Source organism: Meriones unguiculatus, chromosome 9 (assembly GCF_030254825.1).
Source record: "Meriones unguiculatus strain TT.TT164.6M chromosome 9, Bangor_MerUng_6.1, whole genome shotgun sequence".
Taxonomy (NCBI): domain Eukaryota; kingdom Metazoa; phylum Chordata; class Mammalia; order Rodentia; family Muridae; genus Meriones; species Meriones unguiculatus.
The window spans coordinates 28,644,733-28,671,030 of NC_083357.1; the positions used below are offsets into that span (position 1 = coordinate 28,644,733).

The following is a 26,298-nucleotide window of genomic DNA, read 5'->3' on the forward strand; positions in this document are numbered from 1 at the left end:
ACTAGCTTGCCCTTCTCCAGGCTTCTGAAGAGAAAATTTCATTTACTATCCTTCCAGCCCCTCCAAACAAAACTCAAAATTCTGTACACATAGTGACTTCTTTCCTTTAATTGGAGAATCACAGACTGTTTTAAATGGCTCCCTGCGTGTACCAGTAATTTTTTAGAGAAAAACTACTCTAAAATGGAAGCCTTTTATTGATGGGCAAAATGCAGTAAAACCCAGAAAAACTCAATTACCCCTTCATTGGGTCAGGTCAACCAAGAAGGGAATGAGGGGATTGTACATTTGAAATCAACAAATTGAATTTGGTGCCTTTTGCAACCTCAGCAATTGCTTCCTGACTCCTTCACAAGATCAGAGTTGGACCAGATTCTCAGCAGGCATGCTCTATCTCCAGGGGAACAGCCTTTGTCACTTGTTTAGCCTCTAAATTAATGATGTTTGCTCGTAAAATTATTGCAGCTACAAAATATATGCTGACGGTAACCTCTCTTCTGCAACAATACACACAGAGATGCAGGTATATATTGCCTAAAGGGTCTTACGTGTGTTCGTGGGGGTGGGGTGTAGCTGTGTGCAGCCTTGTACACCATAGTCTTAGTTAGGAGTCCATTGATGTGATTACAAAACAGCATGACGAAAATCAACTTGAGAAGGAAAAGATTTATTTCATTTCAACAGTTCTCGAAGTCAGGGAAGGAACTTGTGGCAGGGAAGGGAGCCTTGTGGCAGGAACCAGAAAACAAAATCAAAAACAAAAACAAAAAAACATTGCCCGACACTGCTACCAGCTTGCTTCCTGTGGCTTGCTCAATCCCCGCCTGGGTGGCACCGCCCCCAGTGGGCTGAGCCCTCCCACATCAAGCATTGATCAAGAAAATGCTCTACAGAGTTGCCTATAGGCCAATCAGGGGGAGGCATTTTCTCACTGAGGTTCCTCTCTCCAGATGATTCCAGCTTGTGTCAAGTGGACAAAAGCCTAACCAGAACAATGATCATGCAACATTCAAATGCATGGATGAATTATTATGCTGTAACAACTCTGAGCTGACATATCCTTCATAAATTATCTTCACCCCTTTCTTCAGGTCAAGTACTCGTTTAGAACTCCACTTCCATTTTTCTTTCTTCTGATTTCACATCAGTGAATGGCTGATGAGCCAAACGCTCCACTATATATCATTGACATTAATAGGCACAGTAGAGTTTAAATTTTGCTTTTATTTCTTTATACAGATGAGCATAGTCAACAATCCCTTTAAGTTAACTGAATGAATCAGCAACGGAGACAATGTTGTTCAACAGATGGTGAAGAAAACAGTGGTGACTCTGCCATCTCCCTCCCCAGAGCCTCTGTCCTCGGCTGACAGGCTCCACGTGCTGTACTTCAGTAGCAGGAACTGGCTTGGTGGAGGCACGCTGATCTTGGCATATATCCAAATAGTTTCAGCAGAGAACATGAGTTTTGCTTTCATTGTGGTTTGGGTTTGTTGTACATGCTGTTTATATTAAGAAAATGTTGCGAATATCTATAACATGATTCTCACAACTCCCACCGCACCCCCAGCGGAGGTTTCTGGATGCTTCTCTTTCTCTTTTTACACCATCCATCTCCTTTCTCACCATCTGACAGTTTTCCTTCCCCGCACTGCATTCCCCACACGCTGCATTCCTTCTCCACACTGCATTTCCCACATGCTGCATTCCTTCTCCACACTGCATCTCCCACACGCTGCATTCCTTCTCCACACTGTCTGACACATACTGCATTGCTCCCCCACACTGCATCCCCCCACAGTGCATTGCTCCCCCACACTGCATCCCCCCACAGTGCATTGCTCCCCCACACTGCATCCCCCACAGTGCATTGCTCCCGCACACTGCATTCCCCCCCACAGTGCATTGCTCCCCCACACTGCATCCCCCCCACAGTGCATTGCTCCCCCACACTGCATCCCCCCACAGTGCATTGCTCCCCCACACTGCATCCCCCCACAGTGCATTGCTCCCCCACACTGCATCCCCCCACAGTGCATTGCTCCCGTACACTGCATCCCCCCACAGTGCATTGCTCCCGCACACTGCATCCCCCCACAGTGCATTGCTCCCCCACACTGCATCCCCCCCACAGTGCATTGCTCCCGCACACTGCATCCCCCCCCACAGTGCATTGCTCCCGCACACTGCATCCCCCCACAGTGCATTGCTCCCGCACACTGCATCCCCCCACAGTGCATTGCTCCCGTACACTGCATCCCCCCCACAGTGCATTGCTCCCGCACACTGCATCCCCCCCACAGTGCATTGCTCCCGTACACTGCATCCCCCCCACAGTGCATTGCTCCCGCACACTGCATCCCCCCCACAGTGCATTGCTCCCGTACACTGCATTCCCCCCCACAGTGCGTTGCTCCCCCACACTGCATCCCCCCCACAGTGCATTGCTCCCGCACACTGCATCCCCCCACAGTGCATTGCTCCCCCACACTGCATCCCCCCACAGTGCATTGCTCCCCCACACTGCATCCCCCCACAGTGCATTGCTCCCGCACACTGCATCCCCCCCACAGTGCATTGCTCCCGCACACTGCATCCCCCCCACAGTGCATTGCTCCCCCACACTGCATCCCCCCACAGTGCATTGCTCCCGCACACTGCATCCCCCCACAGTGCATTGCTCCCGTACACTGCATTCCCCCCCACAGTGCATTGCTCCCGTACACTGCATTCCCCCCCACAGTGCGTTGCTCCCCCACACTGCATCCCCCCCACAGTGCATTGCTCCCGCACACTGCATCCCCCCACAGTGCATTGCTCCCCCACACTGCATCCCCCCCACAGTGCATTGCTCCCGCACACTGCATCCCCCCACAGTGCATTGCTCCCCCACACTGCATCCCCCCACAGTGCATTGCTCCCGCACACTGCATCCCCCCACAGTGCATTGCTCCCCCACACTGCATCCCCCCACAGTGCATTGCTCCCCCACACTGCATCCCCCCCACAGTGCATTGCTCCCCCACACTGCATCCCCCCACAGTGCATTGCTCCCCCACACTGCATCCCCCCACAGTGCATTGCTCCCCCACACTGTGCACCATGCACACACTGCGTTGCTCACCCATACCGTATTCCCCCAATGTGTTTGGCCTACGTGAATTTGACACATGCTCATCTCAATGAAAATTTTAAGTCACTTACCAAGAGATTCACCATTTTATTACTATCTTTACTTTATTTTATTAATTTATTTGTGTGTTTTGCCTCCATGTAAGTTTGCGTAACACACACATGTCTGGTGTCCTCAGAGACCAGAAGTAGGAAGAATGTACCCTAGAATTAGGATTACTAGAGTTGTAGGCTGCCATATGGGTACTGTGAATCAAACCTGAATCTTCTTAAAGAAAAGCAAGTGCTATTAACTGCTGAGCCATCCTTCCAGGCCCCTAATTTACTATTTAAAATGTACAGTGTGTTAATGTAATGTTAGTATCTTCATAGCTGGATGGTGTGTGTCCATTACAACAATTGATTCTAGAGCCGTTTTACTATCCCCCGCCCCCAAAAAAATCTTGGGACACTTAACCACCATGCCAGATTCTCCCATGGCCACCTACAGTGCAGAACTAAGCTAGGCTTTGGCTCCATGGACTTGCTTATTCTGAATAGTTTGTTTAAATGAAAGTACTCTGTATTTGCCTTTTTACACATGACTTCTTTCATTTAGCAATATGCTTTTAAGGTTTCTCTATGGTATATAAAATATAAGAATTTTGTTACTTTTATTTATGAGAAATAGTCCATTCTACACCATGCTTTATTCATTTATGGACATTTGGGTTGTTTCCATTTTTTCTCATTAAGAAAAGTTTATGGACATTTGGGTTGTTTCCATTTTTTCCCATTAAGAAAAATGCTGCATGAGTATTCTTAGGCTAGTTCCTCTGTGAACATAGGTTTTGATTCCTCTTGCATACATGTTTAGGAGTAGAGTTGCTGGGACCCACAGTAAGTACTCAGCGTTTCACCAGTTGAAGAACTGCCACAGTGTTTGAAAGTGGCAGATCCAGTCTTCACTCCCACCAGTGATGAATGAAACTGTCAGCTTCTCTACAGCTTGTCAGCATTTGCTGTTCTCAAAGTCTTTTCATAAGCAGCTTTTCATAAGGAAATGAAATAGAAAGTAGGAACTCTCTCTCTCTCTTTTTTTTTCCTTAGCTTTTGATCTGGACAATTTCTGGTCATTTCTTCAGCTGTTGCTCAAAATTAAATTCCAGAAGGAAACTTTCCTTGACTACTCAATGCCTACGATAGGCTAGGATTCCCCTTAGTGTTCACCTTCCTTACTAACTCTGAGCTTCAACCTGAGAACAAACCATCCCCTCCCTTAATTCCCATTCCTTGCCCAGCATCCACTCATTGTGTGAAATAGAGTTGCTTACCAAACACATGTTCAATGAATGACAGGTCAAAGCAGTGAAGAAAGGCAAAGTAAAATATGAGATTGTCTGCTTCAGAATTAATATGATAACTCTTTCAGTCTAGTTCATTTCCCTACATTCCCACAGAGCAGGTTACTGAAGAAAGTCTGACACAACCACCTGAACTACTGTTCCCAATGCTTGTGTTAGATTACAACTTAACCTGGCTGTTTGTTAAGGAAGAAGTCCTTCTGCAAAGTCAAGTGGGAAATGCAAACTGCTTCCTAAGTCAAGAATTTAAAAAAAAAAAATTGTCTTTGTGAAATGGAGAGCTTAAGGGAACCAAATTTTCCTCCTTCTGCCATCAGTGTGGCTTCCCTTCTAGAGCTTTCAGCATGTTTGCTGTATACATAATGCCAGGGGCCAGCGGGATTCATTTTGAAAGCATTTATCCTAGTTAATGTCTTGATTAGCATAAACAAGTCAACATAGACATTTTAAAAGACTCCGGAGTCAGACATAAATTTGAATCCCTGGCCCACCAATATTAGCTGGATGTCTTAAAACAAATGATGTGATCCTTCTAAGCCTTCATTTCTTTATCAATAAATGGTAAAAGGCGACAAAGAGCCCACATTGTAGAGTTTGCTATGGACAGTGAGTTAAATAATGTGTTCAAAACAGAATTTAACAGAAAGGAAACAGTTTGTCATGGTAGTCAGTTCCTATTGGTATAATTTTGTGAAATTATACCAATTATAAAATAGTGTTGCTGTATAAACTAGCAACATGTGCATACAATGGATACTTTGAAAAGGGTTATTTACATTTGGCTTAGCAAGAAAAAATACTCCCTTAGTATGAGTTAGGAAGGGCTGTATGAACACTGTTACTTCTGCAGGCAATTTGCCAAGTGAGACTTCAATGACCCTAACAAGATTCATTAATGTGGATTTCCAAGTGTCTCTATAATAGTAATTTCGAAGAATCTTGGTTCCTTTACCAAATTACAGTCACCACTTGGTTCTGCTCACATGCATGCAATGTGTGTGCAATGTGTCTCCCTGGGCGTCTATGGTTGAGCAGAATAAGCATTTCATTTGTCTCCATCATGGACTATGTGTGTTGTCCCGGGGGAGCTCACAACGTAAACACTCTAAAATGTCGGTCAAATGAGGACCTGGCAGAACAAAGACTGTTTATTCATTTATTCAAGTACGAAGTGCCTGATAAAAGCCAGCTTCCTGGTACATGGAAAAGAGGAAAACCAAACCCTACACTATAGCAGAGATTGGTGCTCACTACTGAGAAAGCAATGCAGACAGGAAAAACAAACAAGCTTCAACTAGTGAGGAACACCGCAAATGTTACAAAGCAGCATGAGGAATTAAAATTGTTGGAAGAAATGCTGTGGTTATATTTTAATTTCAAAGACTTAAGAAAGAAGAAGAAATGCAATGAAAGGAAAGAAACCACTTGTGGTGAATAGTTATCGAGAGGTTTCCTGGGGAGGATATGGTGCCTGGATTGAGGAGGCAAGAGTAGGCAGAAGTGTCAACGGAAAGGTCTCAGACAGGTTATACCCTGGTATAACTGAGTCAGTTAAGCAGGCTATGTGTGGAGTGGAAGGACGGGTCTTTACACACTGAGAAAAGAGGCTGAGACACAGGCAGGGCTCAGGGCCCAAACCTCCTGGGCCACTTGAAGGAGAGAAAGCCTAGAGTCTCAGTGGAGACTCAGCTCATTCAGATTCTCTTTGCACTTCTCACCTCCGCTGGATGAATTACCACCTCTGCAGCATTTATTTCCACAGGTCACGCTAGAACCTGTAAATTCGTTAACAAATTCTCCAGTGGATGCGTCACGGAACTCCCAGCCGTATCTAAATTAGCATTAGCAGATGTTAGCAGGTTGCAACTTCTCCTACAAAGTCAAGTGTCTTCTTGCCTCTGGTGGTTTTAGGTTGCACCAGGTGACCTTTGAAGTGCCCACCTGTGAGGGCAAGGAGCGGCAGAAGCTGGCGCTGGTTGGTGACTCCTCGTCCTCAGCAGAGTTCTTCGTCACCGTGGCTGTGTTCGCCTTCCTCTACTCTCTGGCTGCCACCGTCGTGTACATTTTCTTCCAGAACAAGTACCGCGAAAACAACCGGGGCCCGCTCATTGTAAGTTGTTGTCTTTTTGAAACAATTTCTCTCCCTTATAACTTCTTTGGCTGGGGGCTGAAGGGCTTTGGGGTGACCTGCGCCTCTAAGGTCGGTGAAGGGCAATCATGTGTTATCACCCAGATCTCTTGGACCTAAAACAGAAAGCACAATCCCTACTGGTCCCTGTGCCCTGGCATGGGAAAGCAGAAACCATTTTTAAACCTGAAAAAAGAGTGGTTATGAAGACCGTGATACCCAGGAAAGAAAAGGGAGATCTTGTGTGGACTTGCGGTTCCAGCATTACGGAGCTAGGCAATCATTGTGTTCAATACGCATTTGTGCTTTTTGATATCGTTGTTTCTTTATTATAAGGAACATCAAAGTAGTTACTTTGAAGGCTCTCCCCCATGTCTCTTCTCCACTCTCCACTCCCCACCCTGCCACTCTCCCCATCACTCCCATCCTTATCCCACCACTGCTTTCTCTATGACAACGGTTCAATGACTCAGATCATGAAATCAATATTGCTTTACATGTTCTAATATGATCATACATACACCCGGAGAGATGCAAAAACCCTCTAAAAGATACATAGGTGTGGACAGTTTTAAGAAAAATAATAAATTTCACAACCTTTACAGATACATTTACTTAAAATCTATTCTTTTTGAAATGACCTAGTTACCTTTCTGTTCTGATAATAAAACACTTGAGATAATTAACTTAAGTAGAGTATAGGATTTAGGCGGCTTATTGTTTTAGAAATTGCAACTTATGATTGGACAGACCCGTTATTTTTAGGCGTCAGGTAGGGGTGCCATAGAGCAATAGTGAGGAGCTTGAGGTAGAGCAAACTGTTCGTCTCATGTCCACAAAACAAATACTGAGAGACTCAGGATCCCACATCCCCCTGAAAGGCACATTCCCCCCAATATTTTAAGAACCACTCATAGGACCCCAATCCCCTACCCACTATCTCCTCAAACAGCCACCATGGGAACTAATTATTTCATGCACAGGCCTTTGTGGGGCATTGAGCAGCCAAATAATAGCAATTATGTACTCCCAATTCACAGAAAAAGCAGTCTTTCTTGCTGTTCTTACGTTTATTGCACAGGATCTTCACAGGCTACAGTACACTGAAGACAGTGGAGCATGTCTGGCTAACACGCCATCTGTGCTCGTAGCAGTGAAATGTCCAATGCCTAGATGAATGGTGACATATGATTTTTGTCCTCAATAAAAAAAATCAATATTCATAACCTGCTTGTCAGTTAATAGAGCATTAAAAATGTTTTTATTCTTTTATAAAAAGAAGGGAGCTGCCCTTACTGATGGCATTTATTTTTGGCTCAATGCATTTATTTCCATGTGTTTGATGTATTTTTAAAATTCCCCTAGAACCTCCTCTTTAACTCATGATTCACTTAAAATTCTAAGTTGAGTTTTCAGCTCTTTGGGGATCTTTACATCACTAAATTTCAGCTTGATTCCATGTGGTGGAGGAAACCCCTAAATGATTTCGGTACTTTGAAATTTGTTCATTCATTTCATGGTGCAGGATATATTCTTTGGGTACATTGCTGCCTTTGAGTTCTCCATAGACAACTGTTGGATCCTGTTGGTTCATGGTTCTGTGTAGCTTTGGTGATAGTCTATTGTTCTTTCAATGGTCAAATAGTGTTACAGTCTTAAACTAGAATTGTAGACTTGTCCACCTCTGCTTTTTGTTTCTATCAGTTTTTTTTTATTTTTATTTTTTTACAATTTGTTCAATTTATATCCCTATTGTAGCCCCCCTCCTTATCTCCTCCTGGTCCCTCCCACCCTCTCTCTTTCCCTCCTTCCCTTTCCCCTAGTCCACTGAAAGAGGGAGTCCTCCTCGCTTTTCATCTGACCCTAGCCTATTAGTCTCATCAGGACTTTCTAGATCCTCTATTGCCTAGAAAGGCCTCACCAACAGAGGGAAGTGATCAAAGATCAGGCAACCGAGTTCATGTCATAGTCTGCCCCTGCTTGCCTTACTTGGAAACCCACATGGAGACAGAGTTGCCTATGGCCTATATCTGAGCAGGAGGTTTAGGTCCTTTCCATACATGGTCCTTGGTTGGTGCATCAGTCTCTGCAGGTCCCTTGGGCCCAGATTTTTTGGCTTTGTCGGTCTCCTTATGAGCGCCTGTTCTCTCTGTGTCCTTCTATCCCCCACTTTTTCCATAAGACCCCCTGCCCTCTCCCCAAAGTTTTCCTGTGAGTCTCTCCATCTGCTTTGATTCCCTGTTGGGTGGAGCCTTTCTGAGAACATCTATGGAAGGCTCCCACCTTGTTCTCTCTTCCACCCCTTCTGGTATCTCTCTTCTTTGGCATTCTGAAGGAGAATTAAGCATCCTCCCTAGGTTCCTCCTTGTTTAGCTTCTTTAAGTCTTAGATTATAATTTGGTTATCTATATTAACTGGCTAATATCTGCTTATAAATGAATATATATCATGCTTGTCTTTCTGGTTCTTTGTTTTAAAATATTTTTGATGATAGATTGCTATGTGTTTTAAGGACTATAAGTCAGAAACAAGAAATTAGCCTTAAGACCAAAGACAACTAAAAAGTAATTTAAAATTTATATCTTCATTTTGTTGCAAAGAAATATAGTTTGGGAATCAATAAAATACTTTGAGAAATATTATACTAAGCTACAATTCTTTGAGAAAATACAACAGAAATAAAAATTCAAAGTGAATAAACAATAAATTTACCAACTATTAGAGAACTGTCTTTTTAATGAATCACAAAAAAATCAAGTTAAGTATTAATTGTATCATTGTAACCACTATACTTTCAAATACTAAGACTATGCCAGAAATTATATTCTTTCAACCAGTTTTCATAGGTAGGAATAATTTTTAGAAATTCTTTTGGTAAATTTTATAAATCTTTAATCTGAGCTATAGATTATAGACAGCTGAACAAACTGTGGAGGACAACTGAGAGGATGTCTGTTTAGGACACTGTGGTCAGTTAGAAGGAAGTTCAAGCTCATAACTGCAGTTCTGTGATGTATTAGCATGTGGGGGAAGAAGCAATAAAGCAGAATTCATGTCTCTGGGAAGGTGTCTTTCTTCTGATCTCAAAATGGAACCAGAGTCATTTCACTCCTCCTGTGATGTGCACAGAAGAGCATGTCAGGAAAATACTAACATCCTTCCATCATTTCCTTTAATGAAGAAGGCACTCTCAGAATTCTAAAGGCTGAGGCTATCCCCTCTTTCCAGAGGAAAAAGTCTGCACTGCTAGTTTACCCATAAGGTGGGTAAAAGTCCATTTTGTTATTTAAAAATATATTCTATTCCTATGAAATCATTTTCTTGAGTCATGCTGCTCTGTCCCTATGAAAATAGTCTTTCTCATCAACGAGGAGCTAGAGATCCCGAATTATGTAATACAGTGGGCAGTTTTTGCTTTGTTGCATTATAGGAGAGGGGACAATGAAAAGATGATTCTACTAATAAAAAATGGAAAGACCCCAATATGAACCTTCTGTGACATAAAAAGAAAACCCAATAATCAAAGTTTATTTTAAGAAAAGCCCGTGTCCTAGGAATCACACAGGCAGATGTCATGAAGATGGTAGGAGCTGTGAATAGAAAACTATGTCGGTTCCAATCCCACCACGCCAGAGCCACATTTGGGGACTGAGCGGGCACTGCTCACAAGGACCAGGGGTAAGCAGATGCAGCCATGAGGGCAGCTTGGGTGATGCTCACTCAACACGCTGCTACTATCATTTGCTGGGGATCTTACTATTGTGCTAGCTTTTGCTCAGTCCTGTTTGTGCAGAAAGATGGCCACCAGCTATGACTGGAACAGTTCCCTCCCCTTGCCATTGATTCTCTGATGTTGTTACTATTTTTTTTTTTTTGTAGTCCTAGTGTTGTGACAAACAACCAAGGGAGAAAGGGTTTGTTTGGCTCACAGTGTCAAGTTGTAGTCCATCACTGCAGAGAAGGCAAGTGCCTGGAATGTGAAATAGCTAAGCCTCATCACATTCAGAGAGAGAGAGAGAGAGAGAGAGAGAGAGAGAGAGAAAGAAAGAAGTGGATTAGTATGTTCATTAGTGCATGCATTAGTGCATGAATGCTAGGGCTTGGCTCACCTTCTCTACTCTGTACAGTTCAAGACCAGATCTAGGGCACAAGTTTCCCATATCAATCACAGTAATCAGAACCAGACTAACTTCCTGCTGACATGCCCACAGGCCAGTCTTCTTATGCAACCCTTCATGGAGAATTCCTCCTTAGACCATGTCAAGTTGGCTATTAAACAGACACTTAGGGTCAGACCTACAGTATGATACAATGATGTTCTCATATTATGCCAACCAGAACTGACTCCATCATCTTTAAGAAATGAGATACCCATCTGGAAATGAATAAATTCCCATCTTGCTTTATGTTCTTCTAGGATATGATATCACACATCATAAATGAGATCAGTATATAGAGAAGTGAGAAGGATGGTTCTACTGATAATAAACAAGAGTCATGACAATGACATCAGCTCATTCTCAGTGGACTTCCGGAAGGTATTGAGCTGGCTCAATATTCACAACAGGCCTAGTCTATAGTATTGTTCACATAGATAAGGAGTGGGAAGGTTGGAGATGTTGTCAGCTCTTCCATGCTATATCACCAGCAGGAAGGGGGTAGAATTTACACACAAATCAAGGCCTCCTCACATGTCATGTGAGATCCCCAAGTAGACAATATTCTACAAAAGTTATAGCAGGATGATGTGTGCAGGCTGAGTACCCTCCAGGATAGCTCCTGTGTCTGCTACTTTGGAAATAGATTATTTCTAGGTTCTTTTGCTCATTCAAAAGCTATGGGGTTTATGAAGGGAATGCTATGAATCCCTGATGCAATGGGAGATCTTATTTGAGGTTTATCCTTCTGCCAATGACAAGACAGGAAGCAGGCTTCAGAATGGCTAGGTTGGTGTGTTATAAGTCAGTGATACCAGGGTGCAGGTAGTTTCAGAAAGACTAGAAACAAGTTTATCAATGGCTACCAAAAATATTTTAATCTACTGGGAAAAATGACAAAATTGCCTTTTTAAAGTAAAAATGAGGGTTTGAATCTTTTCAGACAGAAGTTAATAGCTAATCATGTTAAATGAAGACTGAGCCATAGGAACCAGGCTGCTACCAGGTGTCAGTATAGACAGCACTTTTCTGTGTGGATGGATACATGCCAGCTCTCGGGCGGCAGAAGCAGTCGCCTGAATGGGATGTGATTGTGGAATTGAAATGTCTTGTTCAGTTACACTTTGTCATGCTCCACAGAGTATGGCTTTCAAGCCGTCTTTTGCCCAGGATTCTGTGGCAGGGTGTTCTGGGTCTTTTCAGATCTCATGTCAGAGGGGATTTAGATTTTCTCAACTGAATGTTAAGCTGGTTTAAAAGAACAACTTACCTCACACGACTGCCAAAATGTTCTAAGGGTGAGTATATAAGTGGTCCATATGCCCAATAAGTCTTAGCACAAAGCTGTAGGAAGCTTGGCTTAACTTGACTAATCTAAGCATTCCAACCATTCTCAATGTCTACCTAAGATTTTATTTTTTAAAAAATAAGAATGGGAGGATGGAAAGAAGTGAAGAAGGAAGGAAGGAAGGAAGGAAGGAAGGAAGGAAGGAAGGAAGGAAGGACAAACGAAAGAGGGTATATTATTTGAACTCTCTTCTCTAGTCCCACAAAGAAGTCCAATTTGATCAGCTTATGAGAAGGGAGATGGGGGATGATAACCCACTTCAGCACATGATGCCATATTAGCTTGCATTTCTATTATGCCCAGTCTTCCCCAAATATTTTAATGTATTCTCATTTAACCCAAAACAGTCCTGAGAGAGAAGTGGGACAATGAGTCAAGCCTCTTCTACAGACTCAATTTAGTTAACAAGGAACTTCAGAAAGCTGGGCTGGGAGCTTCGAAGGTAGGCTGTCCTTAGGAGACAGGTGCAGAGTGCCTGGACTCTGAGTCCAGTAACCCTAAAGGTTACGGCTAAGCTGTGAATTCCTAGACTGAAGTCCCATCTTCTGACCTGTGCTTAAATAGTTGGAAGCCTGTTATTTAACCCGTAGTGAATGATGATTCAGACATTACATGGATGCTATAAGGACAGGGGGGTACATGCTTACAGACTGTACAGGGAAAGGCACACTGTAATGAGAAATCAATGATACCTGATTACAACATTTTATGGCCATTAATTTTAATGATTCCCCAGTCTAGTACATGGTCCTGCAAAGGGAAGTTGTAGTTTTCTTCAATTGACTACAGCCCTCATGATTCTCCTGCCTTTATTCCCTCTACACCAGTCCTCTCCTGCCTACATCCTTCACTGTAGCTTGACTCATTGCTAACTATGAAAGTGGAAGGTGCTGGTGATCTTGTGTGTGTGTGTGTGTGTGTGTGTGTGTGTGTGTGTCTAATTCACTCTGTTACATGACCAGAAGGCCATGACTCTATATTTTCAAGTACAGGCTCAATTTGTAGCTGAAGGAAGAAAATAGAAGGTAAGCACAGACCCAATGCTTCTGTCTAGTAAAACCTTGACTTAGGTAAGATCATGTGTAGAGCCTGGACTTTTCAGTATCTGAGATATCAAAACTAAGAAACTCCCCCCCCTCTCTCTAGCTGTCTCTGTTTCTCTGTCTCTCTCTCTTGCTTGCTTCCCCATCCTTTCTTTTTCTTTTCTTCTTCCTGTCATCTTGTCAGTTTTGCTTCATGTCTGGGTAATTTTTACTGTAATGGTACTGAATATCCTTAACGGGCCAACCAACATGTATGGAGTGATGAGTTAAAAACATTCGTTACACTAACAAAGCTTACGGAATCATTATGAAAATCTTACCACTGGCCTTCTGGCAGCCTGTGAACAGGGATTTGGGAGCCTAAAGAAGGGAGAGCAGTGGCTTCCTGGGAGGAAAGCTGTCCCTCCCAGCACAGAAAACTTTTAAGGATAGTTTCAGAGCATTTGGAAATTAGCAGATAGAATGTAGAACATTGTTTTTAAGTTCTGCCCCAGACACAATGTAGCTGATGCTTGAAATAATATCATTCAAAACCCCTGAATATGCTCCCTGTTAATCATAGATGTGCTTGTCAGAGTCCGAAGCCTGACTGGTCAAGCATGTGTGCGCCCAGCCCATGTGTCCTGCGTTCCATCTGCTTGTTCTCTGAAATAAATGTTGACAGTACAAAAGGAGTGAATTCACCTCTAAATGAACTTTTACTCTAACCTACTCTCAAACTTACATAGACAAATAGTTTCCCCCTGAAATAGCACAGATAAATGCAAATAAATTAATCCAATTAAAGTGTCCTTAGCATACAATAGATGTGCTTTATCAAAATTGACATCTACAGTTCTTTTAAGCTTTTTAATGATAAGCAAAATCTTAATTACAATTTAAATGGAGGTAACTGTCCACAGGGTTTGATATCGTGTTTCTGTAACTAGTCAGTTAAACACAGGGGTGAGCTATAGTCTAAGAGCCTTAATAAAGTCAGTGATTGCTTAAAGGACTAGTGTGGGTTCTTCAGAGTCTGCAGCTCTTAACCACTGTTGAAAATGTGTCTGCAGAGGGTTGGTGGACAGTATCTCTCTTCTCCCCGTCTGTTTTTCATTTGTTTCTTCTATTCCCAGGGAATTCATCATCCAATTAGATAGTCAGAAGCTAGAGAACTTGGCCAAGCACCAAAAGTGTTTTTCTTGTGAGCTTCCTATTTTCATCGAATGCAAAATGAAATGTGAAGTGTTCCCACTCATTTCCTCTGACAAGTGGATCAGTGATGTCCAATGCAGAGGAAAGAGAGGGGAATCAATGTGCTTCTGACACTCCTGTGCTAGCCCCGTCATTTTATGCTGCTATGATAAAATGTCTGAGACAGGTCATTGTTAAAGCAGATTTCTTTACCCTGGGTCAAAACCCCAGAACCATCATCTGCCTCCCATGTGACTTTGATAGGTTTTAGAACCACCTTGCGTTTCCATTTTGACATCTGTGAAATAGATCTGAGGGTACTGGTCAGGCAACATGAGACATAAAGCCACACAGAGATGCCAGGCACCCAGCAGGTGCCTGTTAAAGCAAGCCATCAATTCCATCAACCTTATACTATCCGCCCTGGCTTCCATGGTGTGCTTCCTATGTAGTTGGTGTTGGGTCAACTGGAAAGCATCGAATAGATGAACACTATACTATTTACTCGGCCACCTTGAGAAATGCCAGGGATTTCTGATTAAACTGTCATGACCACATATCTTTCATATTATATTTTATTCTTTGAGCATCTGAACTCAGCTTAAGCTGCTGTCATTACAGATGAATGAGGTAAGGCTTAATAATATAGAGTTTCACTCTGTCCTCCTTGTTCTATTACCTTCATTTCTGCTATCCCTACAACTATGGTACTAACTTTTATGCTTTAGAGATCCTAGCACAACTCCATATCCCTAAGCAGGAGCTTGAATACTGTTACTGGCCAATCTAAAAATGGTAAAGAAGTACGAGGCATGCAATAGCATAGCAAGAAGAAACTTGGACAATCTGATTAGGGCATCCAGCTGCACAGTAGCCTCAGTACCTCACGCTCCTCCTATCACATGCTAAAGAATATATAACATTTATGGGAGGTGCATCCCATGGCCCATGGCATGCCTGTAGAGGTCAAAGGAGAACTTACAGGAGTCAGCTCTCCCCTTCTTCCAGGGACCATGTGGGCCCCTGGAATGGAATTCAGGTCACCAGGCTTGACAGTGAGCATCTCTATGGGCTGAGCCATCCTAGCAGCCCCATCACTCTTCTTGAACTGCTGAGTTCTTCACTCCATCATTCCAGGATGGCAGGCTACCCTCACTGTTTCCTGAGTGTTGCTTTGAATCTATAACAAGCATGCTCACAAGTTCAGCTTCTCTGAGGCATCAGAAAGGCCTCAGAAATGCCTTTCACTGATACCCAGAGTTCATTAGACATGCAAATAATGGGAATAGAGTCCAGTCTTTGGTATTTCTGAAGCCCTCAGCCTATTTTCCCAGATGGTTGTCTTAATTCCTGTTGCTTATTAACAAAACTCTAAGCAAAACCACAGAGCCATACAAGAAAGCACTTAGAAATTTGGCTCTGGGGCAAGTAGGAAGTGTCTAAAAGTAAATACTATTTGATCCTTTAGGAGTGATCTAGTTATAGAAACAAATGAGGGATTAGCCAGGGTGAAACTTCACCTTTATTTCATTACCTATCTAAGACTTGAAAATCTGAATCTGCCTCCATCTTGTTCTGAAATTCTATGGAACAGCAGTTCAACTCATATACTGTACCAGAGGAAGTAGTCTAGCCTGAAGTGTGCAGCTCGGGTTGTAGCATAACGGGCTCCCTGGGTATCTGGGTGGCTTCTCCTAAGGACAGAAAAGTATGTAGATTATTAAAGAACTAGAAAAGACCCCACAACTTGAGACAATTTTAATTAAGACTAGAAAAGATCAGAGTTCAATTCAATTGTTTGAACTAAAATTTTCTTGAATACTTGCATAGAATGGGGATTGGTAAAATGGAGACTGAAGACTTGAGCTCTCCAGCTACCATAAAGGCAGTTACTACTGCCTTTGTTGGTTTAGATTAACAGAGCTGAAGCATCACACTCTTCCCCACAGTGCTGTGTTCCTACCAGCTTAGACTTGCAGGCAGGAAAATGAAAAGCCAAGGACGTCTATCATACTCATGAGCATCTGCTGTGTGAATCATGCATGGGAGCTACATTAAAGTGACCTAAAGTGTCATCACCCTGCTGGAGCTGGCCATCTAATAACCACAACACAACAAGGCCTTATGAGCAAGCAACTGTGTATCATTTCAGAGGAAGGGGCAGCATGGAGGAAAGAGCGGGGAAGAGCGCTTGCTGCATCAGTGGCGGAAGGAGAATGAAGCCAATAGAGCTTGAAAAGGAACAGGAGGCATCTGAGTGGGAGAGGCAGATATTTGCCTGGGGAAATGGTTTGACCACAGCTTCAGGGGAGGATAATCTCAGTGTAGACATGTTTTGACTCACCAGCTTCCTTCTTTGGAGGAGTCAGCCTCTTCCCACTTGCACGGTCCTGCTGAGCTATCCACCATGATGACTCACGCAGCATCAAGTCACAGTGAGTCAACCCAAGTCTCATCATGGATTTATCTGCGGAGTCAATTTCTTCTTCCTCTTGAGGAATATGTGGATCTCGGTGGTGGTGGCTAACCTGCTTATGATATAAAATGACTCTCTCTCCTTTCTTTCTTCTTTCTCTCTCTCTCTCTCTCGTGTGTGTGTGTGTGTGTGTGTCCATGTGTAGGTGAGCATGTATGTGTATGTGTGTGTCCATGTATGTGAGTGTGTATATGTATGTATATGTATGTGAGCATGTGTGTATGTTCGTGTGCATGTTGTCTATGTGTGTATGCACTCACATGTGTGCACAAATGTGTGCATGTGAGTGTACACATGAATGTGTGTGCATATGTGTGTTCATGTATGTGTGCATGTGTGTGTATCTGTGTGTATGTGTGTATGAGTGTGTGAATGTGTGTGTATTTGTGTGTGTGTGTGCAAGTGTACACATGTAGAGGTAAGAGGACAGCCCTGGGTATTTGCTCTCACTTTTCACCTTGATTGAGACAGTTTCTTCATTAGTTTGCTCACTTTTCTTCCTGCTGAATGAACTAGACCCACAGGCTTCCAGGCATTCTTCTATATTCATTTTTACCTCCTGTAGGGGCGAGCTCAGACATACCTGAAGCCAGCCTACCCTAGACTCTAGCTGTATGAGGTCCTGAATTTAATGTGTGGTTGCTACTTTAATTTGGGATTCTCTGGTCAGATGAAATAATCTTGAACTACATAACTTTTTGTCACCAATTAAAACATTGTAATACCACAGATGTCAAAAATATTATTAGAAAAATTAAATTTTTCTAGTTTCATGGTTAGGTGAGTTTAGTAGTTGCTTAGTAACAGTTTTACTCAGTCGTATGATAAAGAGACAGTAAGGCACAGTGACTTGAGAAGTATGTTTATATTCATCATTACTGCTAGCCATTTTGACCCTTTTGGTGGCTACATAATGTTCCATTATATTGGATAACAGGAATATTTAACTGTCTTAATTTTATACATTGATTTTTTTTTGTGTTTTCTAAGTAAACAGCCTTGGATCCATGTTTGAGTAGGTAGAAGTTGGACTTCAATTACCAGGGTGAAATGGGCCACATGAGCTTAAGACCAGTGCTGGGAATGCGTTCTGCGGGCTTCAGCAGTTCTCTTTCTCACTGAGGCTCAGTAAATTAAAGTAATACTGTTAGCAGAACTTTGGGCTTAAACTGGAAAATTTAAACAAACCCTTGAAAATGTACAAGTGATATTTTAGTAACAGAATACTTCCATGAATTTGACCGGGGGCATCTCCACTAACTTCAGCTCTGGGTGTGGTCATGTGGAAGATGACCAGGGGCAGCAAGAGAAGAAGGAAGGTGCCCAACTTTGTCTGCTACAGTTGGCCTTGGGGAACCTCTACCTAAACCCTCTAACTAAATCCTTTCCAAAAGCCTTTCTTGGCTCCCCTCTCTTCCACTCGTTATATAGATTTGTGATAGAAAAAAGCCAAAGTTCATGGAATTGGTGTTCCTGGTTAGAAGGGGCATCTGGTGCACAGAGCACATCCTAAATTTCATGAAAGTCTGTGTCTTAAAGGGTTCTGTAGTTGTGAGCAGCGTGAAACAGAAAGGGTCTGTAGGAGAAGAGGAACGATTCTGTCTTGTATTTTGGAAGGTCCTGTTGAATGCCCTCATGGACTTTCCTCTTTGCATCCATCACGCCAATTACAGCTGTGTTTGACGTCATTCTCACACCAGCACTCGGAACCTCCCACACCTTGGTTGTCAGCTATTCTTTAGAGCTATCTCAGAAGTCCCATATGGTAGCCAAGCTGAGAAGTTCACCATTTCCTGAACCCATGTTGCATGAGCTGCTCCTGCAGTCACACCCCTGCTGCCTGGAGTATCCTCCCTCTGCCCCATCCCAATGTCAGAGTCATTTGCAAAGACCCACTGCAAATACTCCTCTCTCTGCCAGGACCTCCATGTTCTCACTTCCTGTGGTGGTTTTTTTTTTTATTTTACTGATTACAGTGTATTCACTTTAATACACTGTAGCATCCTCCCTCATCCCCTCTCAATCCCACCCTCCCTCCTTCCCTCGTATTCTCCCATATTCCTTCCCCAGTTCACTGATAGGGGAGGTCCTCCTTCCCCCTCCCTCTCACCCTAGGCTATCAGGTCTCCTCAGGACTGGCTGCATTGTCTTCCTCTGTGGCTTGGTAAGGCTGCTCTCCCCTCAGGGGGACCTGTGGTCCCCATATGTCTCATTCCTTTGAATACAGTCACCTGTTAGTAGTCTGTGTTAGTCATTTTCCCACTTGCTGAAAGAGAAGACCTGGGAGTCTCAGTTCCTTTTCTATTGCTGTGACAAGACACCATGATCAAGGCAACCCACAGAGGTAGGAGTTAATTAGGAACTTACGGTTTCAGAAGGTTAGAGTCCATGGCCATCGTGGCAGGAAGCAGGGCAGCAGTCAGGCACATATGGCACCGGAGCAGTAGCTGAGAGCTTACGTCTTGATCTGCAGGCGTGAGGCAGAGAGAAATAATTGGGAATGGCATGGGATTTTGAAACCTCAAAGCCTTCCCCCACCCCACAGTAACAAACCTCCTTCAACAATGCTATACCTTTTAATCCTTCCCAAACAGTTCCACCAAATGGGGACAAATATTCAAACACTTGAACTTAGGGCCAATTTCATTCATCATCACGCTGACAAAAACAATTTAAGGAACTGGTAATTATTTTTTTTTTAAACTCACAGTTCAAGGACACTGTCATCCGGCAAGGAAACCATGGTTTCAGGGACACAAGACCAGCTGACCATGTTTTGTCTAGAGTCAGGAAGCAGAATGATCAGGGCTGGCACTCAGCTCACCTTCTCCTGTTTATTCAGCCCGAGCCTACTATATGGAATGGTATGTTCACTCGTATTTACAGTGGGTCTTCTTGCCACACTTAACCTAGTCTGTAAACTCCCTAACAGCCATGCCAAGAGGCTTTTTTTTTCATTGTGATTCTAAATCAAGTTGACAAATAAGATCAACTAAAATCTATAAGGAAAAAGAACATCGAGATGCTATCTTGTGTGTGTGGCTCCCATGCTAGAATCCATCCCTCCATGCACAGACAGCTGACCCTCCTTCTCAAACAGGCATCCACCCATATTGTGTTTATGCTACCACAGGGGCCTGCAGAAGCAGAACGAATGGTACCTTCAGCTATAATTCAACAGAAAAATCTTTTCAGTCGCTTCATTCTATGTATGAAGCTAAACTGTTTAGCGGGCCTTCATCTTCATCATAATTTCACTTCTAACTAGGTTTGCTGTTGCTGTTGGTGATGGGGGTGTTTTTTATGCTCCCTTAGCTGCCTCTATTGCTATGCGATGACTCAGTCTTCTCCCTTCTCTGGAGCACTGGTCTTGCAAGAGTGCTACTGTCTGCTGACTTAAAGCCAGACATTATGCTAGGCACACTCATACAAGTCTCTCCTTTTCTGTCTTGTAATACTTTATCTTCTCAAAACAGAAATACTTTCCTTCTCTCAAAGCTCTTCAATTGGGGAAAGAGGTCAGAAATTAACGCTATCTCATCAGACTTGTCTAAAAATACAAAATCTTTATTGGTTTGAGAATGTGGGAAATAGGAACCAATTTTCCCATCTAAAATCGAACAACAGCTAAGCAGAAGTGAAGGAGAAGGTTTAAATTAGAAAGGCTGTATTAAATCAGCTGACGTGAAAGCCGATTTCACTCCAGGAACTGAGCACATGAAAAGGCTTAATTATGAAAACTTGATATTCTGCTGCCTTTATGCATGTTCACTTTATGAACCTAACTTCCAGAAGCCTCCTAGGATGGCCTTCTCACTTTTAATAAGTATTGAAAATGAGGCGCTTCCTGAAGGAATTGAAGGAGGGAGGCAAGTTTAATGCATTTGGTTTCTTTTCTAAGCCTGGCAGCAACTGAAAGACAAAAAAGCAAGAATCCTGAAGCATTCCGTCTGTGCTTTCAGAGCACTGCAAGCAAAATAAGCCTCCTGAGAATCGGCAGAGAAGTACCCACTGGCCATTAGGGCAGCAGTTCCATAAAGGGGAAACCTTACTATTGGTTACAGCCTCTGGATATATTGGAAGTCATTTCTGCAGTTCCTGGAAATATTTATCTTGCGGGAAGGAAAATATTTCAGAAAATTCCCTGGGGCCATGGTCCCATCACCATTATGAATGAAACAGACACCTCTGAGCATAGGAGGGCAGCTGTCCTGGTTGTATGTGACCGCAGATCAGAACTCTGCTCTGTGAGGTTTCATCATTTATTATTCTAGCTAAGGGATAAGATCAGAAATAGTTCCCATGTACTCTTTCTTCCCACACCCTAAATAGAAATAAATTCTGTGAACTCCCAATTCCATTAATCATTGAAGATGGAAAAAATCAAAATATGTACTGTGAGCAGCTTTGAAATCAGTCATTTCTGTGGTCTCTGTTTTTACCAGTAAAGCCCCAGAGAAGCTGTCACATGTCAGGGTCACACAGCTTGTTCACAGGAACCTGTTATTGCTGAGCATTTCCAAGTGCATTTGGTTCTGATTTGTCTTATACCCTCACCTCTTCTGTCCTGTCATTCTGTCTGACAGGTAAAAGCAGAGTTTTGGAAGGAATGTGTGAGTGACCCCCTGCAATTTTTTTGCCACTATTTATAGAAAAACAGTAGCCACCTGCAAGAAGGATGCCTCCACAAAGTTGAGACAGACTTAGTGACCATTTACCAAGAACATTTACTGCTAAAATACGCTAGGATCCAAGCTACCATTCACTGGTCGGTAAAACCATTAGTTGAATGTTTTTCTTTTTCCTTCTTGTAACCAGAACTTCTATCTTTCTCTACTGCAGATGATAAAGTCTAAAATATATATGTGCTTTATAATGACTACTTAACATTTGCAGGCACCTGGTATTTGCCAAAGTGCTTGACAGTCAATATTCACTAACAAGAAAATAACTGCCAGAAAGTCTGGCCTAGGACACCTGGGGATCAAGTCCATCTAGATAGAGTGTTCTGGGAGCTAATCACTGAATGCCTGAGATATCACACTCAAATCCCTCTAGTTTGCTGGAGTTCATTCTCCAAATCCAAAAGGTTAGCATAATTATCGTGTGTCTCATTCACTCATCAGTCCTTGTGCAATGCTGAGTAGATGCTAAGGGTGAGGCACTCATAAAATGCCACCAGGTGAACTGTGCAATGGAGCTTGGGTCTAGTCTGAAGGATGTGGCGGTTTTTCAGTGAACATCGAAAGGACACAAAAGCTGAACTTTGGCAATATCTAGAGACATTTATAATCTTCTCTATCAGAGATGTTATTAATGGTACCTAGATAGGATGCCAGGTTGCTGATTACCCCCCTTTGAGATGTAATACCCTAGCACTATAAGAAATTTGTCCTTTGTAGTGGCATGGATAGAGCTGGAGTGAAATGAGCCAGGCATAGAAAAACAAATACCACGTGACTTCACTCTCATGTAGAATCCAGTGTTGATATTATCAGAAGTGGAGACTCCTATTGAAAACTGATCTCTCCTGTTTATACTTGTGGATTTACATAAAGTAATACCTGTGGGTAGAGAGAACATTTCTTAGGCTTCACTGTTACCCAACTCCTAACATATATACAGAACTTAATATGTAGTGTTCAAGAAAGCCATGAAGATAACACTGTTTCTATCATGGAGTTCACAATTCCAGCAGCTTGGTAGGTAAACAATTTAAAATTAAAAATGCACCAAGGGTTAGTGTTTCAAGTTTTATGTTGAGGTCTCTGATCTACTTTGACTTTAGTTTTGTGCAGGGTGATAAATATGGATCCATTTGCATTTTTCTACTTGAAGACATCCAGTTAGACCAGCACCATTTGTTGAAGATGCTATAATTTTTCCATTGTATGGTTTTGGCTTCTTTGTCAAAATTCAAGTATCCATAGGTGTGTGGGTTTATTTCTGGATCTTCTATTTTATTCCATTTATCCACCATTCTGTTTCTATGCCACTACCATGCAATTTTTATTACTATTACTTAGAAGAAAAAGTGGGGAAGAACCTTGAACTCATTGTCACAGGAGACAACTTCCTGAACAAAAACACCAACAGCACAGGCTCTAAGATCAACAATCAATAAATGGGACCTCATGAAACTGAAAAGCTTCTGTCAAGAAAAGGACACTGTTTTTAAAACAAAACGACAGCCTACAGACTGGGAAAGGGTCTTCAGCAACCCTAAATCTGACAGAGGGTTATAGCTAGAATATATAAAGAACTCAAGAAGTTAAAAAAGCAACAAATCAAGTAATCCAATTAAAAATGCAGTACAGAACTAAACAGAAAATTCTCAATGGAGGAATATAGAATAGCAGAGAAATACTTAAAGACTTGCTCAACGCCCTTAGTCATCAGGGAAATGCAAATCAAAATGACCCTGAGACTTCACCTTACACCCATCAGAATGACTAAGATCAAAAACTGGAGAAAATGTAGAGAAGGGGAAACACTCCTCCATTGCTGGTGGGAATGTAAACTTGTACAACCACTGTGGAAATCAATCTGGCACTTTCTCAAACAATTAGGAATAGCGCTTCTGCAAGATCCTAGATCCTCCTAGACACATATCCAAAACATACTCAAGTACACAACAAGGACATTTGTTCAACCATTTCTGTAGCAGCTTTATTTGTTATAGCCAAAATCTGGAAACAATCCAGATGCCCCTCAGTAGAGGAATGGATACAGAAATTGTGGTACATTTACACAATGGAATACTACTCAGCAATTAAAAACAAGGAAATCATGAAACTTGCAGGCACATGGTGGGAACTAGAAAAGATCATCCTGAATGAGTTATCCCAAAAGCAGAAAGACACACATGGTATATACTCACTTATAAGAGGATATTAGACATATAATATAGGATAAACATACTAAAATATGTACACCTAAAGAAGCTAAGCAAGGAAGAGGACCCTGAATAAGATGATCAATCCTCATGCTGAAAGGCAAAGAGGATGGACATCAGAAGAGGGCAAAAACAGGGAAGAGGACAAGAGCCTATCACAGAGGGCCTTGGAAAAGATCTACCCTGCAGGGTATCGAAGGCTAAGACTCATAGCCAAACTCTGGGCAGAGTGCAGGGAATCTTATGAAAGAAGGGGGAGATAGGAATGCTTGGAAGGGACATGAGCTCCACAAGGAGAACAACATATCAAAAACTCTGGACACAGGGGTCTTTTCTGATATTGATACTCCAAGCAAGGACCATGCATGAAGATAACCTAGGGCCCCTAGAACCCCTGCACAGATGTAGCTCATGGCAGCTCTGTCTCCAAGAGGGTTCCCTAGTAATGGGAACAGGGACTGTCTCTGATATGAACTCATGGGCTGGCTCTTTGATCACCTCCCCCTGAGGAGGAAGCACCCTTACCAGGCCACAGAGGAAGACAATGCAACCAGTCCTGATGAGAGCTGATAAGCTAGAGTCAGATGGAAGGGGAGGAGGACCTCTCCTATAGTGGACTTGGGGAGGGGTATGGGAGGAGATGAGGGAGGGAGGGGATGAGGGAGGGGGTTACAGCAAGGATACAATGAATAAACTGTAATTTATAAAAATATAAATAAATTTTTTAAAAGTGAAAAAATGCACTAAGGCTTTATGATACATTCAAATAAGTGCCATTTTGAGTGGCCTTGTAATTCACCAAAATGAATACTCTTCAAACTTAGCACTTTCAAAGAAGCAAGGAAGAACAACAAATGAACTTCTGAGACACGCCTCATACAGAAATTAGAGCACAAACATGGTCACATCAACTTGTGCAGCCCATGCATAACTGTGCTTCCCAGGATTTATACCACAACAATGAGCTGCTGATGGAAGTGTAGAAATTCCAGGGCATCTGGAGAAGTCTACAGTGCCCATCATGTGATCAAAAATTATGTAACCAAACATAAAAAGGAAAAGATTTGTAGTGGCGTGGACAGAGCAAGAGAGCATGATGCTAAGTGAAATGAACCAGGCCCAGAAGCACAAACACCATGTGACCTTACTCTTCTATAGAATCCAAGAAAGTTAATTTCTATCAGTGAAGAGTAGATGGGTACCTGTGGAGGGAAGAATACAGGAGATGTGTGAAGAGACAGAGATTGTCCAATGGCAACAATGTTACAGACTAAGTTCTGTTTTGTAGCAACACAGTTAACAATAGTGAATTATATCTCATCTCAGAACATCTAAAAGACAAGTCTTTTTTTTTTAAAGAGAGAACTCTTTTATTTTTTTTACCCTGTCTTTTTTTTTTAAGATTTATTTATTTTATGTATATGAGTGTTCTATCTGCATTTACACCTGCCAGAAGAGGGAATCAGTTCACATTACAGATGGTTGTGAGCCACCATGTGGTTGCTGGGAATTGAACTCATGACCTTTGGAAGAGCAGACAGTGCTCTTAACCACTGAGCCATCTCTCCAGCCCCCAAAAGACAAGTCTTAACTATACTCATTGAAAAAAAATGATAGAAGTTTAAGATGATATATGGTCATTCTAACCATTTCACAATATACACATGAATCAGATTGCATTGTACCCTAAAGTATGTACAATTATTATGTTTTGATTGAAAAAATTAAAATAAAAAATATTTTTGCCTCCAAAATAAAACCATTTAATAATTATCTCAGATAACGAGCTTCCACAGCACATTAAATATCACACAAGGTTTTTAAAAACAGATAATAAACAAACAAAGGAAACTTGTTTTGATGATTTATCCTTTTTAAATTTTTTTGAGACAATTATATAATTTCCCACTTTCATTTCCTCCCTTCAAACAGTCCCATACACCCTTCCTTGCTCTCTTTCAAATTTCTGGCCTCTTTTTTTTTTAATTATTACCTACATTTGTGTGTGTAGACAGAAATATTCAGTCTATATAACATTAATTTCTTATGTGTAAATGCTTTAAGGGCTGACCGTTTAGCACTGGATAACCAATTGTGATCTTCCCTGAGGAAGACTATTTCTCCTGTCTTCCATGTTGCCTGTAGATTTTTGCATAGGGCTGAGTTCTCCTGAGCTTTCCCTTGTCCATGCTAGCATGTCTTTTGATGTCACGCTTGTTGAACTCAAGGCCAGCCAGTCATGCTGGTGAGACTTCATGGGTATACCTTCTGACATTCCTTAGAGAGACAAGTTCACAAAACACTCCCCCTTCCTCTGACTCATCAATCTTCCTACCCCGTCTTCTACAAAGCATCCTGAATCTTGGGTGCAGGAGTTGGGGACTGGAGTCCACAATTCTGCATCTTGATTGGTTGTAGTTTTCTGTGATGATCTTCACCTGTTGCAAAGGGAAGTTTCCTTGATGAGGGTAAGAACTATACTTATCTTTAGGACTAAACCATCTCACCCAAAACCCCAACGCTAAGCATAGGAAGCCCTCCTTGAGCTGTTGCCGTCAGGGATGTCCAAGACTCCCCAGACATCAACTACTGGTGTTGCCTTT

The 26,298-nt window shown here is 42.3% G+C and overlaps 1 protein-coding gene across 2 annotated transcripts in view; it reads left to right on the top strand.

Moving 5' to 3' along the window:
• Synpr (synaptoporin) overlaps positions 1–26,298 on the top strand; it is a 325,062-nt gene that overhangs the window by 262,278 nt on the left and 36,486 nt on the right. For both annotated transcript variants that reach the window (XM_060390977.1, XM_060390978.1), the window contains one exon: positions 6,387–6,585. In XM_060390977.1, coding sequence (XP_060246960.1) covers positions 6,387–6,585 — 199 coding nt within the window. The remainder of the gene's footprint in view (positions 1–6,386; positions 6,586–26,298) is intronic.